The 18213-nt window shown below is 39.4% G+C and overlaps 1 protein-coding gene across 1 annotated transcript in view; it reads left to right on the forward strand.

Moving 5' to 3' along the window:
- Positions 1 to 18213, forward strand: part of TTC39B (tetratricopeptide repeat domain 39B) — a 58421-nt gene that overhangs the window by 27279 nt on the left and 12929 nt on the right. The window contains exons 9-16 of the mRNA XM_014542363.1: positions 594 to 702; positions 1238 to 1305; positions 1395 to 1537; positions 2914 to 2942; positions 4892 to 4959; positions 5049 to 5108; positions 6333 to 6542; positions 10820 to 10928. Of these exons, the coding sequence (XP_014397849.1) occupies positions 594 to 702; positions 1238 to 1305; positions 1395 to 1537; positions 2914 to 2942; positions 4892 to 4959; positions 5049 to 5108; positions 6333 to 6542; positions 10820 to 10928 (796 nt within the window). The remainder of the gene's footprint in view (positions 1 to 593; positions 703 to 1237; positions 1306 to 1394; positions 1538 to 2913; positions 2943 to 4891; positions 4960 to 5048; positions 5109 to 6332; positions 6543 to 10819; positions 10929 to 18213) is intronic.

Raw genomic sequence — 18213 nt, forward strand, 5'->3', positions numbered from 1 at the left:
ACTCCGTCCCCACCTTTGGGAACCCCTGGACCTGCTGGGGCTGGACCCCAACACTACTGTATCTGTTCTTCATAAGGCATTATGTACTTATGGTGATCTCTTCATGATATGTTCTATCTATTCAGACTGTATTTAATCATTCCCCTTCCCCTTGACCATTCATCTTTCACGTGGCACTCACTATATTTTAATAAAATCATGTGCTTGCCTACTGTCTTCTCTATTTGATGGAAAGGTCTTTGGAGACATAGAACCATATTTATTTATACCCACCATAGTGCCTTGCACTTAGATCCTCAGTATATTTTAACAAATTAATATTTATATCAGAGAAATAACAACATTTCTCTGAAATGAGCTCTGCTTTTCTCTCTCCCTAGAATCCACATGATACAAAAGAATTTGTGAGAGTGTCTTATGCTACTTTAAAATGTAAAGTTTGTTTCTAGTTAGGAATTATGACTATTCTAAGCTCTTGAAAAATGAACCCACCTTTGTGGTGGGTGGGGATACAGGAGCTAGCATTTTAAAGTTTCTGAATATGATTTTCCAGGCATGCTCTTCTCATTCTAAAATGCGTTTAATTGCAACAGGAACTGGGCCTCCTGCAGCTACAGGAAGGTGCATCCGGAAGAAGCATGAGGTCTCCACTCTGCTGCTTGACTATTCTGTCTTTCCATACTTACATCTCCCTAATACTTGGTAAGGGCTGGGCTGCATTTTATGTCATTGTCAGTTGATTATCTTTCACCTAAGTAACAATTTTGAAAAATCAGTAAGCGGTAATAGTCTAAATCTGTTTATTTATTTATGGATAAAGATGGAAAATAGTAACATTTGTCAGGGATGGTGGAGGGTTTCTTCCATTGAATTTTTAAAATCTGTTCATAGCTTAAAAAATTCTATAATACTTGTTGAAGGAGATCTATGTTAGCATCCTAGATTTCCTTTTAAATTAAAAAGTGGGCTAAAATAAGTTAATATTGCCATTAAAACCGGAAATTCCAATTAGGGAATCTAAGATAACCACCTCCGTTCTTAAGAATTAGTCCGTCCTAGAGCTATCTTAAATGAAAGTCACAGATGAGGCTTGTCTTATTATATTTTCCAAAGAAATGAACAGCTTTCATCTTTTCCATGAATAGGCCTTTGCTGCGTGTTAATGAACTGTGGAGAATTGATTATAAGGGTCTGCCGTGTTTCCTGGAGACTGAGGCTTTTCCTGTTACATTTGCAGGGACAGGAGAGGTGAACCTTGTGGAAGCAGAGAACCTCCTGGCACCTTTCCTGAAGCAGTTTCCAAATGTACGCCGAGAACCGCAAGTGTATGTTTCAGCCGTGATCCCCTGGCCAGGCCGACCATTAAACAGTGTGTTCTTTTCCTTTCTCCACAGGGCTCATTTATGCTGTTCTATCATGCCCGAATAGAGCTGTTGAAAGGGAATGTAGAAGAGGTAATTTCTTTGGGAGGAATTACTTGGGAAGTTATCTGTGTGGTGGAGTTGCATCACATTCTCATTCAACATAAGTCAATTTAGCTATATGCCCTAGACCAGTGGTCAGCAAACTCATTAGTCAACAGAGCCAAATAACAACAGTACAACGATTGAAATTTCTTTTGAGAGCCAAATTTTTTAAACTTAAACTATATAGATAGGTACATTGTTACTAACTTAATTAGGCTACTCCTAAAGCTTAGGAAGAGCCACACTCAAGGGGCCAAAGAGCCGCGTGTGGCTCGTGAGCCGCAGTTTTCTGACCACGACCCTAGACAGAAGCAAAGGAAAAACTCTGTAATTAAAAAGTCAACATTAAAATTTGTGTGTGTATTCTATTATATGTAGTAGATTACTGATTACAGTCTACATTTACACATAAAGTATATGAAACAATTCATAGTAGAGTATACAAAATAGAGGTGGACAATTTAAGGGATTTAAAAAAAAACTTGACTATTATCAATTTCTATCTATATATATAAAAGGCTAATATGCAAAGTGTCCCCTCGGGAGTTTGACCAGGAGACCAGGAGTTCGATCGCTTGCTCGCTGTGATGTTCACTGATCATCAGGGGGCAGCGTGGAATGAAGGAAGGCCCCAATCGGCCTGGATTGCCAGCCAGGCCTAGGGACCCTACCTGTGCACAAATTTCGTGTACTGGGTCTCTAGTATTATATATTGACTTTGGAATTTAGCCCCTGCATGAGATGCAACCTCACTGTACTACATGTGTGCTCCTCATCAAAGTGAATTATTCACTAATTACCTTGAAGAAGATGAAGAGCCTTTATATAAATACTAGAGGCCAGGTACACAAAATTTGTGCACTGATAGAGTTCCTAGGCCTGGCCAGCAACCAGGGCTAATCTGTGGGGCGACCAGCGGCGCGATCGGGAGGCTCCTGCTGGCACCCGCCTTGACTGGCCTGGGGCCTGCAGGCTGGGGACAGCTCCTGGTGGTTAGTGCACATCATAGGGACCGGTCGTTCTGCCATTTGGTCGATTTGCATATTAGGCTTTTATTATATAGGATTCTCACAAACAATTGTCTTCTATACAAATGGGGTCAAACATATGTATTTTTCTTTGATTTGTTTTATTTTCTGCTTACAATACATACTGGATTTCTGTCCAGGTCAGTGTATGTAATCCGTTCTTAAGAATTAGTCCGTCCTAGAGCTTTCTTAAATGAAAGTCACAGATGAGGCTTGTCTTATTATATTTTCCAAAGAAATGAACAGCTTTCATCTTTTCCATGAATAGGCCTTTGCTGCGTGTTAATGAACTGTGGAGAATTGATTATAAGGGTCTGCTGTGTTTCCTGGAGACTGAGGCTTTTCCTGTTACATTTGCAGGGACAGGAGAGGTGAACCTTGTGGAAGCAGAGAACCTCCTGGCACCTTTCCTGAAGCAGTTTCCAAATGTACGCCGAGAACCGCAAGTGTATGTTTCAGCCGTGATCCCCTGGCCAGGCCGACCATTAAACAGTGTGTTCTTTTCCTTTCTCCACAGGGCTCATTTATGCTGTTCTATCATGCCCGAATAGAGCTGTTGAAAGGGAATGTAGAAGAGGTAATTTCTTTGGGAGGAATTACTTGGGAAGTTATCTGTGTGGTGGAGTTGCATCACATTCTCATTCAACATACGTCAATTTAGCTATATGCCCTAGACCAGTGGTCTGCAAACTCATTAGTCAACAGAGCCAAATAACAACAGTACAACGATTGAAATTTCTTTTGAGAGCCAAATTTTTTAAACTTAAACTATATAGATAGGTACATTGTTATTAACTTAATTAGGCTACTCCTAAAGCTTAGGAAGAGCCACACTCAAGGGGCCAAAGAGCCGCGTGTGGCTCGTGAGCCGCAGTTTTCTGACCACGACCCTAGACAGAAGCAAAGGAAAAACTCTGTAATTAAAAAGTCAACATTAAAATTTGTGTGTGTATTCTATTATATGTAGTAGATTACTGATTACAGTCTACATTTACACATAAAGTATATGAAACAATTCATAGTAGAGTATACAAAATAGAGGTGGACAATTTAAGGGATTTAAAAAAAAACTTGACTATTATCAATTTCTATCTATATATATAAAAGGCTAATATGCAAAGTGTCCCCTCGGGAGTTCGACCAGGAGACCAGGAGTTCGCTCGCTCGCTCGCTGTGACGTGCACTGATCATCAGGGGGCAGCGTGGAATGAAGGAAGGCCCCAATCGGCCTGGATTGCCAACCAGGCCTAGGGACCCTACCTGTGCACAAATTTCGTGTACTGGGTCTCTAGTATTATATATTGACTTTGGAATTTAGCCCCTGCATGAGATGCAACCTCACTGTACTACATGTGTGCTCCTCATCAAAGTGAATTATTCACTAATTACCTTGAAGAAGATGAAGAGCCTTTATATAAATACTAGAGGCCAGGTACACAAAATTTGTGCACTGATAGAGTTCCTAGGCCTGGCCGGCAACCAGGGCTAATCTGTGGGGCGACCAGCGGCGCGATCGGGGGGCTCCTGCTGGCACCCGCCTTGGCCAGCCTGGCACCACCTGCTCCCACTGCCACTGCTGTTCGCCTCCCTCTGCAGGGCGACTGGTGGGGTGATCAGGGGGCCCCTGCTGGCACCCGCCTTGACTGGCCTGGGGCCTGCAGGCTGGGGACAGCTCCTGGTGGTTAGTGCACATCATAGGGACCGGTCGTTCTGCCATTTGGTCGATTTGCATATTAGGCTTTTATTATATAGGATTCTCACAAACAATTGTCTTCTATACAAATGGGGTCAAACATATGTATTTTTCTTTGATTTGTTTTATTTTCTGCTTACAATACATACTGGATTTCTGTCCAGGTCAGTGTATGTAACTCTCATTCATTCTTTTTGATGGCTGAGTTTCATTTCTTAGGATGGATGTACTATACCTATTACAGCGGTCCACTATTGATAGACATCTGGCTACTATAAGCAATGCTGTTGTAAACATGATTATATGTATATTTCTGTGCATGTGTGTGACATGCTGATCATTAGGATTTCCAGGTCAAAGATGTTTGCATTTTGATAAATGCTGCCAGATTGCCCTCTTGACTTAAGGCTATTCCATTTAAACTCTTGTAACGATAGGATGCTTGTTTGCAGTGCTCTTTACCCAGTCTGGACATGATCTGTTTTATTTTTGCCTCTTTCTTGGCTAACCAATGATAACCTCATTTTATGTTTTTATTTTTATTGGTTTCAGAGAGGAAGGGAGAGGGTATTTTCCAAAGAAATGAACAGCTTTCATCTTTTCCATGAATAGGCCTTTGCTGCGTGTTAATGAACTGTGGAGAATTGATTATAAGGGTCTGCCGTGTTTCCTGGAGACTGAGGCTTTTCCTGTTACATTTGCAGGGACAGGAGAGGTGAACCTTGTGGAAGCAGAGAACCTCCTGGCACCTTTCCTGAAGCAGTTTCCAAATGTACGCCGAGAACCGCAAGTGTATGTTTCAGCCGTGATCCCCTGGCCAGGCCGACCATTAAACAGTGTGTTCTTTTCCTTTCTCCACAGGGCTCATTTATGCTGTTCTATCATGCCCGAATAGAGCTGTTGAAAGGGAATGTAGAAGAGGTAATTTCTTTGGGAGGAATTACTTGGGAAGTTATCTGTGTGGTGGAGTTGCATCACATTCTCATTCAACATAAACCTGCTGCACACCCCCTCCTGGGGATTGTGCCTTGACCAGGAATTGAACCATGACCTCCTGGTTCATAGATTGATGCTCAACCACTGAGCCCTGCCAGCCAGACTAATTTTTTTTTTTAAGAATAGCTCTTAGTTTTTTTTTGTTTTTTTGTTTTTAAATATTTTTTAATTGATTTCAGAGAGGTAGGGAGAGGGAGAGAGAGAAACATCAATGATGAGAGAGAATCATTGATCAGCTGCCTCCTGCACGCCCCCCACTGGGGCTCGAGCCCACAACCCAGGCATGTGCCCTTGACCAGAATCAAACTTGGGACCCTACAGTCCATAGGTTGACGCTCCATCCATTGAGCTAAACCAGCTAGGGCAAGCCGGACTAATTTTTAAATTTATATTTTTTCGTTTCTTCATATGTATATTTGTCACTCATGTATCTTTCTAATCTGCCTATTCATCTTTGACAATTTTCCCATTGAGTTTTTTGTCTTTTCCTAGAAGATTTGATAAACTTGTTGTATAAGATTAATCCTTTGCCACTTATGTGGCTGATGATATCTTCTCCCAGTCTGTCCATTGCCTTTAACTTTGCTTAAGGTATATTTCACTCTCTGAAAGTTCTGACTTTTATTGTCAGTCTTTTCTTAATGGTCCTCTACATTTTATATATTACTACATTTTATAACTTCCCCATTCCCACATTATAAAGTTTCACAGCTGCCTCAGAAACTAGGAACTCTTTAGAAATATATTTAGCTAAGAGTCAAAATGGCATCCTTTTAGCAGGAATTTTGAGAACACATTTTTTTGTTTTGTTATTCGGACTTTGCTACTGCATTTTGAACAGTTTCCTAAGATGGTATTGTTGGCAAAAGACGTCAACTTTTGCTATGTATCAGAGGTATTCTGTGATCAGATAAACTTAAGAAACACAGTTTAACATATCCTTAGTTTTCATTAGTGTGTCAAAGGTTCTGAGAGGCTGTTCTGGGAAGTAATTTGTTTAGCTTTGTTTATATTAGTATCCACCCATCGAGCCATCCATCCAGCCAGCCAACCAGCCAGCCCTAGGAGTTGCTGATTCATTAGGTTTGGGGAGGAGCCTGAACATTGCCATTTGGAACAGGTTTCCACGTGATGCTGCTATTGGTCTAGGCTAGGGAACATGGCGTGAACACCATGGATGTAAATAGAGTCTGTGTCCTAATGACCTTTCGCTGGGGCTGGGCTCTTCACAGACAGGTGGACAGCTTGAAGCAGAGAATTGCCGGGAAGTCCATCCCTACAGAGAAGTTTGCCGTGAGGAAGTCTCGCCGTTACTCCGCCTCGTTGCCTGCACCTGTGAAGCTCGTCTTGCCTGCCCTGGTATCTGCCTTTATTTTATTTACTGTTTGTGTTCTAGAAGTTAATGGTCTATTCCTAGCAGCAGGGAGCACGCCCAGCTTTTGTTGTGACGTTTAGGTCCATTGAAAACCATTGTGTTGCCTGTAAGGTGAACATTCATAATTAAATAATGAATATTACAGCTGATTTTTTTTGACAAGTTGGTATGTTTGACCCATTATGATAAAAACTATTTAAAAATAATAATCTTTTGATTCTTGATGACTCTGTGAGGGTTGATTCTCTTTGTAGCCCATTTTATAGATAAGGAAATCCAGGCAGAGTGGGGTGAGTTGACTTAATTCAGTGGTTCTCAACCTTCCTAATGCCTCGACTCTTTAATACAGTTCCACATATTGTGGTGACCCCCAATTTTATTGTTACAAGTTGAACATAATTAAAGCATAGCGATTAATCACAAAAACAATATGTAATTACAGATGTGTTTTCCGGTGGTCTTAGGCGACCCCTGTGAAAGGGTCGTTGGACCCCCAAAGGGGTCACAACCCACAGGTTGAGAACCGCTGGTTTACAGTATCTTTAAAGACATTATAAAGTACGTCAGTTTAGTGCCTCCAGGTAGCCTGCGATTCCCCTTACCTCAGGCAATGCACTTACCCTAGTGGATCCGTTTCCTCGCCTGTAAAATTGGGGAATTACATTCTAATACCTGGGGCTGTTATAATAAAAACGACGTGTCACTACAGCTTAGCACTCATAGTGGAGGGAGGTGAAACATTATTAACCAAACATGCTTGGGTTTCTAAAGGGAATCGTGTACTTTGACCTGGTGGGAAAGTGAGTCTTCATCCTGCTCCCTTCTGTTTGAAGGGAACTGAGGTGAAGAGGAAAAGCAAAGACAACCTGTGAGCCTTCTACCTGGGCACCCATCTCTCCAGAAGCGCAGGCCCAGCCACTAACGGCGTCTGCTTAGCAGTGCAGCCAAGGCTTCCTCTTTGGAGATGCAGCGATGGGCCCAGGGACAAGTCGAAAGGGGGAGCGAACTGGTTTTTCTGGGTCAAGTAGAGGAATTTGAGTCTCCAGGGGCCGCGTGGGGGAGGGAAGTCTGAGCCAGAGGGAAGCAGGGACAGCGGAGGCAGCCAGTCCTGTGGGAAGGTGGACCCTGTGGACACGAGTGGCCAGAAAGCCACAGAGGACTTCGTTCTTTTGTATTTCCTCACACACTTCCCCACCCCTGCCCTCCCGGCCATCAGCGAATGCCACCAGCCAGATTGATCACCCTGAATTCATTCCGTTTCCCATGTCTCCCCTGCAGCCGCCTCATCTCAGTCCCCATCGCTTCTTGCCTCAACTACGGCAAACGTCTCCATACTCACTGCCCCCAGGGCCCTGTGGTCTATTCTGGGCACAGCGTCCAGAGTGGTTCCTTCACATGTCGCTGCTCGCTAACCATCCTTCAGTGGCCCGCCCACCAGGGTAAACGCCAAAGCCCTTCCAAAGGCCTACCTAGCCCTACAATTTCAGGCTCCAAAGGGGTCGCGACCCACAGGCTGAGAACCGCTGACTTAATTGAAGCTGAGTTAACTTGTAATGCTAGCTACATAGGTCATTTTCTCTTTTCTGAGTGGCCACATTAAAAATGAATAGGTAAATGTTAAAAAGGAAGAGGAAACATGAAAATGATTGAAAAGATGTAGTATTTTGTTTAATCCAGGATATACAGAAAGTTGTTGTTTGATCATGGAATCAACAAAATGTCATGAATTGCTTCCCATCCCTCTGTAGAGCTCTGATTCTTTGGGATGTGTGGGTGTTTTCCTCTGGGAGCACATCTCCTGTGGACGAGCACATTTCCAGGACTCAGAGCCTGAGTGGCTGGTGGCTGCTGTACTGGGCAGTGCATGGCCCGAGCCATAGTCCTCATGGTTAGACCACCAAGGCTAGACTTCATAAAAACCGTAATTTCAACTTAAATGTTCTTCATGAAGACTTCTTGAAAAAGTACCGGGTATCTCAAATTCTTGTGGTTCGTTGGGGCGTTAGATTTGCACAGGCAGCTGTTCATTGCCCGCTCACCTCTGCAGTTCACTGCTTGGGTTTCCTGAAGTTTAAAACATTTCATTTTTTGTATTCCAGAGATTATCCAATTATTCCCCTTTGAAAGTTCTTCGTGTTTTTGCCCCCCCCCCCCCCCCAATTTTTACTATTACAAACATGCTACAATTCATATTCTTCTACATTCTTCTTTCTGTCCTTGAGCATATAATTCTCTGGGAAAGCTTTCAAGAAATGGAGTACCTGGTTATAGGGTATATGCATTTAGTATTGTGACATTGCCAAACTGCCCTCCCAAAAAGGCTGAATCAATTTAAAATTCTACCAACAGTGTTTTACTGTTCGAATTTGTGTTTTTCTATTGGTGCAGTTGAACATGTCTTTATGTGCCTACTTACTCTTATTTCTTTCTCCTTTTGTGAATTGTTCATATACCTCACTAGTTTTCCATTGGGCTGTTTATTGTTTGATCATTGAATTATGGGAGCTCTCTCTCTGTCTGCCTTGAGAAAGAAAACTGTAGCCCCTACCAGGTGATAGGAGCGACCTGCATCTAGTGCCCAGACCTGTGTGTTCCCTACTTCAGATAGACAATCTCAGGGAACACCACACCAGTACAGGTTATTCTGTGCCTGTGCTAGACGAAATATGAGCACTCTATGTCTGAGCACAGATGAAGGTAAGAAAACCAGGAAGAGGACCAAATATCCCCTCGTTCCCAGCTAATGTGGGAACCTGCTGCTGTATTCTTGGTGACAGCTTTTAGCTCCCTTCCTAATTCATTTCTATCACTAATTTGTGCTTGGAAACGTTTTCTTCCTGCGTCACAGAACTTTCCTGAAAATCATCTGGATCACCATAGCCTTCTTGCTGCCCCAGGACTTCTATAAGCTAATTATATCCGACTTCATTAAGGGTCTTCAGGAAGGTCACCTCACTGCACTGATTTCTCTAGATCTAAGGCAGTATAATTGGCTTGAATTGTGGTAACTTGCTTTCATCTTGTAAATATTTCATCAGTAAAAACAACATCTTAAAAAGATCATCATCATTAAACATCCCATTAGTTATTGAATTGAGTTGTGACACTGTTAGCAACAAGAAACTGTTAGATGTGAAATAAAAGGTAGAGTGTGGCAGTTTTAGTAGTTTAGTAGTTCTCAGTGGCGTAAATTAAAGATTACCTTGTTGCCACTATACTCAACTGCATTTTCCTCATTTCCACTGTTTCCCTGTAAGAGGTTGTTTAAATAATATCTTTACCATGTTTCATTTCTAAGAAATACTAATTACCCTGCTTATTTCATACCTTTAAAAATATGAACTGCATTACCAGGAAGATTATAAAAATATTTTCAAGCAAAAGCACATTTGCTTTTGGTCCAAAAAAAAATTCTCATCTGTTACCTTATTAAATGTAATTTGCAATAGAAAAATCATTCATTTACATTTTCAAGGGCTGTCATTCAGCCATATGGCCTTCAAATGAATACATTTTCTGCATATTGGATTGCATTAGTGAACTGTCACATGTTTTAATGGTATAAAAGAACCCGAGTCCGGTGAAATATTTCCTATGTTCATTTCCAGTGACATCCTTGGAAACAATTTATGTAAATAATTGGCAGATATTTTAAAATGTTTTCCCTTTATTTAAATGTAACAGCAAAGATTTATATAAATAGAATTGTCCATTGTATCAGTTTAAAATGCTATATTTATTTGCCTGGCTGGTGTGGTTCAGTGCTTGAGCATTGACCCAGGAACCAGGAGATCACGGTTCTATTCGCAGGGCATATGCCCGGGTTTTGGGCTCAATCCCCAGTAAGGGATGTACAGGAGGCAGCTGATCAATGATTTTGATCGTTGATGTTTCTATTCCTCTCTCCCTCTCACTGAAATCAATAAAAACATTTTTAAAAAATAAAATATTTACTTCAGTATCTATAATTGATTATCTTCCAAAATGTTTGAATACCAATAAGCGCTTAATAAATATTTGTTCAATGAATGAATAAGTTATTTTTTTTTCAGTAAAAACACACTATAGTATATCTATTGAATTACTTCACAGTATAAAAGACAAAGTCATATAATAAAATGAGAAAGGGGAAATGATATCACTCAACTCTATATGAGAGCCGTAGCAACCAAGGCAAACACACATTCGTAGTTTTGTTGTTGTAAAGGACATTGAATAACCGTCACATAATTGCAAATGGGTTTTCATTCCTCCCTGTTAGGAAATGATGTACATCTGGAATGGTTTTCCAATAGTGAGCAAAAGAGAAGACCTCTCCGAAAATCTGTTGTTAACTATTGAAAAGGCTGAGACAACTTTACAAAATCAAAGTAAGTATGAACCTTGAAAGCCTGGAAATCCTTACCATTCCCTCTCCCCCGTCATGTCCCTGCTCACATCCGCTTGTGCTAATCTGTGTGCATCGCGAGGACAGAAGAGCTTGGTGACTGCAGTCCAGGTGAAAGGAGGAATGACACGCGCTGCACACATGGATGAGCCTTGGGTGCACTTGGCTAAGTGCAAGAAGCCAGTTGCAAAAGACTACATTTATATGTAGTCTTTTTTATATGAAATATAAAATACTGACATTTATATGACATACAATAGGTAAACCTGTAAAGACAGAAAGTAGACCAGTGGTTGCCCAGGATGGAGAACTGGGGTGGGCATGGTGGTTAAAGGGTCTGGCATTCCTTTTTGGGGTGATGAACGTGTTCTAAGATTGATTGTGGTGATGGGTGTACAACTCTAATACACGCAGTGAGTTGTGTACTTTAAATGGGTGAGTTGTATGGTATGTGCATTATATCTGAATAAATCTGTTACCAAAAAAGAGGAAGGGAAGAAGGCAGGCGAGTGTCCAAGCAGCCCAAGGAAAGCATGCACTTCTGATTTTATCTTGTGCCTCTTGCCACACCTGCTTTCGCTCTCTAGTGACTATCATGCTTTTGTGGACACAGGGAACTGTTTTCGAGTTGAAATCTTATCACAAATTTATCCTTTTACTCATTATTTTTGGTGGCACTAGAGGCCCCTCTCCAGTTCCCTGGAGTGTCCTCTCCTGGGAGCAGCTGACCTGTTAGTAGAAGGCAGGCCAGGGTCTAGCCAGCTGTGGGCAAACTACGGCCCGCGGGCCGGCTCCGGCCTGTTTGAAATGAATAAAACTAAAAAAAACAAAGACCGTACCCTTTTATGTAATGATGTTTACTTTGAATTTATATTAGTTCACACAAACACTCCATCCATGCTTTTGTTCCGGCCCTCCGGTCCAGTTTAAGAACCCATTGTGACCCTCGAGTCAAAAAGTTTGCCCACCCCTGGTAGGCTCATAGTCCCAGCTTTGCAGCTTGGAGACCGTGGAAAACCCACCTCCTCACCCCGACCCTCAGGTGTGGTCAGATAACACCCACGTTTTCTTTTTATAGCGGGAGTGGTGTCGGACCAGATAATATCCCAGTTTTCGTGTTCTGACCTTTTCTAATTGTCTGTCTTCAATAGAGGATTTCTCTTTTGATAAACCATGCCGTAATGCCAGCCTTTGTCCTTTGCCTTACCCATCCCCCAAGATAATGATCTTATCCTCTGGAGTGAAAATGAAAACGTCTGTGGTGCTAAGCATGGGGAAGGGCATACGAGTTCAGGAGGAGGCAGGGGGAGTCAGAGCCATGAGCTCATTTCTCTGAACCAGACCAGGACGGCCCTGGAGGAGCACTGGCCCCCCATACCCAGTACACTCCCCGAGGGGCCTGCACGGTGACGCTGGTTCCAGGGAGGGGGACCTCGTTTGGGTCTTTTTTGTGCTCGGAGCTGCAGCATGAGGCTGAAATGTTTAGTGAGATTTCTCTTTACAGTTTTTAAAAATGAAACACATTATTACAATTGATAGAAGCAGGTGAAAAAACTATCCATATTTTTGCTACAACACAATTAATTTACAATTTTTGTATAGTCCATCCTAGCTGATTTTTATAGTTTCAATCATAATGTACTGAACATATACTAGCCTAGTTTTTTAAATTTATTAATATATCATAGACTATTTTTTCAAAATTGAGGTACAATTGACATAGTAATTTTAGGTGTATAGTAGGTTAGCATAATGATTCAATATGTGTATACATTGTAAGATGACCATCACAATAAGTCTAGTTAATATCTGTCACTATACATAGTTACACATTTCTTTTCTTTTAAGATTACTCTCTTAGCAACTTTCAAATATCCACTGCAGTAGTATTAGCTATAGTTGCCATGCTGTATGTTACATTCCTGTGACTTATTTATTTTATAAATAGAACTTTGTACCTTTGACCCTCTTCACCCATTTTGCTCACCCACCTCCCAACTCCTGACCTCTGGCAACCACCAATCTGTTTTCTGTATCTAATCAGCATTGGTGGTGTGGTGTGGTTTTTTTTTTAAGGTTCTACATATAAGTAAGATCATATAGTATTTGTCTTTATCTGATTTATTTCACGTAGCATAATACCTTCAAGGTCCATCTATCTTGTTGCATGGCAAGATGTAATTCTTTTTTATGGCTGAATAATATTCCAGTGTGTGTGTGCGTGTGTGTGTGTGTGTGTGTGTGTGTGTGACATTTTCTTTATTGATTTATCCATCAATGGACACAGATTATTCCCATATCTTGGCTATTATAAATGATGCAATGAACATGGAGTCATATATCTCTTTGATTTATTGTTTTCGTTTTCACTTTTTTATTGAATTTATGGGGGTGACATTGGTTAATAACTTATATAAGTTTCAGGTGTACAATTCTGTAATACGTCATCTGTATATTGTATTGTGTTCACCACCCTAAACTATGTCTCCTTCCATCACCATTTATCCCCCCATCGTCTCTTCTACCTTCCTCCACACCCCTTTCCCTCTGGTAAGCACAATACTATTACCTGTGTCCATGAGATTTTGTTTTGTTTTGTTTTGTTTTGCTTAATCCTTTCACCTTTTTCACCCAGCCTCCCAGCTCCCTCCACTCTGACAGCTGTCAGTCTGTTCTTTATCTATGAGTCTGTTTCTATTTTGTTTGTTAGTTTACTTGTTCATTTGATTCCACATGAGAGAAGTCATATGTACTTGTCTTTCTCTGACTGGCTTATTTCACTTAGCATAATGTTCTCCAGCCCATCCATGCTGTTGCAAAGGGTAAGATTTCCGTCTTTTTACATCCAAGTAGTAATCCATTGTGTAAATGTATCACAGCTTTTTTTATCCACTCAGGTACTGATGGGCACTTGGGCTGTTTCCAAATCTTGGCTATTGTAAATAACATTACAATGAACATAGGGGTGCGTATATTCTTTTGAATTAGTGTTTCAGATTTCTTCGGATGTATTCCCAGAAGTGGAATCACTGGATCATACGGCAGTTCCATTTTTAACTCCATACTGTTTTCCACAGTGGCTGCACCAGTCAACATTCCCACCAACAGTGCAGGAGGGTTCCCTTTTCTCCACATCTTCTCCACCACTACTTGTTTGTGGATTTATTGATGATAGCCATTCTGACAGGTGTGAGGTGATATCTCATTGTGATTTTAATTTGCATTTCTCTGATGCTTAGTGACGTTTAGCATCTTTTCGTATGTCTATTAGCCATCTGTATGTCCTCTTTGGAGAAGTGTCATTTCAGGTCCTTTGCCCATTTTTCAATTGTATTGTGGTTTGGTTTTTTTTGGTGTTGAGTTTTATAAGTTCTTTATAAATTTTGGATATTAGCCCCTTATCAGATGTATCATTGATGAATATATTCTCCCATTCAGTGGGTTGTCTTTTCATTTTGTTGGTGGCTTCCTTTGCTGTGCAAAAACTTGATTATTTTGTTTCCCACTTGTTTATTTTTACTTTTGTTTCCCTTGCCCAAAGATATATATCAGAAAAAAACATTGCTATGAGAAATGTTTGAGATTTTACTGCCTATGTTTTCTTCTAGGATTTTTATGGTTTCGAGTCTAACTTTTAAGTCTTTAATCCATTTTGAGTTTATTCTTGTGTATGGTATAAGAAGGTGGTGTAGTTTCATTGTTTTGCATGTATCTGTCCCAGCACCATTTATTAAATAGATTATCTTTACCCCATTGTATGTTTTCCCCTTCTTCGTCAAATAGTAATTCACTATAAAGGCGTGGGTTTATTTCTGGGCTCTCTGTATGTCGTTTTTATGCTAGTACCAGGCTGTTTTGATTGCTCTGGCCTAGTAGTATAGTTTGATATCAGGTAGAGTGATTCCTCCCGCTTTGTTCTTCTTTCTCAAGATAGCTGTGGCTGTTTGGGGTCTTTTGTAGTTACATATAAATTTTTGGAATATTTGTTCTAGTTCTGAGAAATATGCCACTGGTTTCTTGATGGGAATTATGTTGAATGTATAGATTGCTTTGGGTCGTATGGACATTTTAATTATGTTAATTCTTCCTATCCATGAACACAGTATATGCTTCCACTTATTTGTATCTTTTTCCACTATTTTCTTCAGTGTCTTATAATTTTCTGAAGAAAGGTCTTTTACATTCTTGGCTAAATTTATTCCTATGTATTCTTTTTAAAGCAATTGTGAATGGGTGTTTTTTTTTCTTAGTTTCCCTTTCTGGTATAAAAATGCACTGATTTCTGGATATTTATTTTGTATCCTGCTACTTTACTGAATTCATTGATCAGTTCTGGTAGTTTTTTGGTGGAATCATTAGGATTCTTTATATACAATATCATGTTATCTGCACATAATGACAGTTTTGCTTCTTCCTTTCCTTTTTGGAAGCCTTTTATTTCTTCTTCTCATCTCGTTGTTGTGGTAGAACTTTCAGTACTATGTTGAATAAGAGTGGTGAAAATGGACATCCCTGTCGTATTCCCGATCCTAAGAGAAACACTTGTAGTTTTTGCCCATTGAATATAATGTTGGCTGTGGGTTTGTCATATATGCCCTTTATTACATTGAGGTATGTTCCCTCTATTTCCCCTTTTCTGAGAGTTTTTATCATAAATGAGTGTTGATTTTATCAAAGCTTTTTCTGCATCTATGGATATGATCATGTGGTTTTTATCCTTCATTTTGTTTATGTGGTAAATCATGTTTACTGATTTTCAGGTAGTGTACCAACTTTGTATCCCACCATAAATCCCACTTGATCATGGTGTATGCTCTTTTTTAATGTATTGCTGGATCTGGTTTGCTAACATTTTGTTTAGGACTTTTGCATCTATGCTCACTAGAGATATTGGCTTATCATTTTCTTTCTTTGTAGTGTCTTTGTCTAGTTTTGGAATTTGGATAATCCTGGCCTTGTAAAATGAGTTTGGGAGTCTTCTCTCATCTTGAATTTTTTGGAATAATAGGTGTTAGTTTCTCTTTGAATGTTTGGTAAAATTCACATTTTCAGACAGTGTACCAACTTTGTATCCCACCATAAATCCTACTTGATCATGGTGTATGCTCTTTTTTAATGTATTGCTGGATCTGGTTTGCTAACATTTTGTTTAGGACTTTTGCATCTATACTCATCAGAGATATTGGCTTATCATTTTCTTTCTTTGTAGTGTCTTTATCTAGTTTTGGAATTTGGATAATCCTGGCCTTGTAAAATGAGTTTGGGAGTCTTCTCTCATCTTGAATTTTTTGGAATAATAGGTGTTAGTTTCTCTTTGAATGTTTGGTAAAATTCACATGTGAAGCCATCTGGCCCAGGACTTTTGTTTGTTGGGAGGTTTTTTGTTTGTTTGTTTTATATTGCTTCATTTTGACTAGTTTTAATCTGTCTATGCAGATTCTCTGATTTTTCCTGATTCGGTTTTGGAAGATTGTATGTTTCTAGGAATTTATCTTTTCATCCAGAGTGTTCAATTTGTTGGCATATAGTTGTTCATAATATTTTCTTATAGTTCTTTGTATTTCTTTGGTGTTAATTATTATTTCTCCTCTTTTATTTCTGATTTTATTTATTTGGGTCCTCTCTTTTTTTTCTTGCTGAGTCTGGTTAAAGGTTTGTCAATCTTATCTGTCCTTTTAAGAAACCAGCTCTTGGTTTCATTGGTCTTTTGTATCTTTCTTTTTAGACTCAATTTTATTTATTTCTGCTCTGATCTTTATTATTTTCTTCTACTCACTTTGGTCTTTGTTTGTTCTTTTTCTAGTTCCTTTAAGTGTAGTGAGGTTGTTTATTTAAGATTTTTCTTGTTTCTTTAGTTGAACCTATAATGCTAAATGCTATGAATTTCCCTTCTTAGGACTGCTTTCACTGCGTCCCATAGATTTTGGGTTGTAATCATGTTTACTGATTTTCAGGTAGTGTACCAACTTTGTATCCCACCATAAATCCCACTTGATCATGGTGTATGCTCTTTTTTAATGTATTGCTGGATCTGGTTTGCTAACATTTTGTTTAGGACTTTTGCATCTATGCTCACTAGAGATATTGGCTTATCATTTTCTTTCTTTGTAGTGTCTTTGTCTAGTTTTGGAATTTGGATAATCCTGGCCTTGTAAAATGAGTTTGGGAGTCTTCTCTCATCTTGAATTTTTTGGAATAATAGGTGTTAGTTTCTCTTTGAATGTTTGGTAAAATTCACATGTGAAGCCATCTGGCCCAGGACTTTTGTTTGTTGGGAGGTTTTTTGTTTGTTTGTTTTATATTGCTTCATTTTGACTAGTTTTAATCTGTCTATGCAGATTCTCTGATTTTTCCTGATTCGGTTTTGGAAGATTGTATGTTTCTAGGAATTTATCTTTTCATCCAGAGTGTTCAATTTGTTGGCATATAGTTGTTCATAATATTTTCTTATAGTTCTTTGTATTTCTTTGGTGTTAATTATTATTTCTCCTCTTTTATTTCTGATTTTATTTATTTGGGTCCTCTCTCTTTTTTTCTTGCTTAGTCTGGTTAAAGGTTTGTCAATCTTATCTGTCCTTTTAAGAAACCAGCTCTTGGTTTCATTGGTCTTTTGTATCTTTCTTTTTAGACTCAATTTTATTTATTTCTGCTCTGATCTTTATTATTTTCTTCTACTCACTTTGGGCTTTGTTTGTTCTTTTTCTAGTTCCTTTAAGTGTAGTTAGGTTGTTTATTTAAGATTTTTCTTGTTTCTTTAGTTGAACCTATAATGCTAAATGCTATGAATTTCCCTTCTTAGGACTGCTTTCACTGCGTCCCATAGATTTTGGGTTGTTGTGTTCTCATTTTCATTTGTTTCAAGGTATTTTTTGGTTTCTTCCTTGATCTAATTGTTAATCAATTCATTGTTTAGTACCATGTTATATAACCTCCATGTCTTTGTGTGTTTTTTGGTTTTTTTCCTTGTGATTGATTTCTAGTTTCATACCATATGGTCAGTGAAGATGCTTGGTATGATTTTAATCTTCTTAAATTTATTAAGACTTTTTTTGTGTCCTAACATGGTCTATCTTAGAAAATGTTCTAAGTGCACTTGAAAAGAATGTTTATTCTGCTGCTTTGGGTGAAATGCTCTGAAGATGTCAATTAAATCCATCTGATCTAGTGTGTCATTTAAGGCCACCATTTCCTTGTTGATTTTCTATCTGGAAGATCTAGCCTCTGATGTCAATGGTAGTGTTTTACTAGTAATTTTCTTTTAATAGATA

This window comes from Myotis brandtii, unplaced genomic scaffold, assembly GCF_000412655.1.
Source record: "Myotis brandtii unplaced genomic scaffold, ASM41265v1 scaffold30, whole genome shotgun sequence".
Classification (NCBI taxonomy): Eukaryota; Metazoa; Chordata; class Mammalia; order Chiroptera; family Vespertilionidae; genus Myotis; species Myotis brandtii.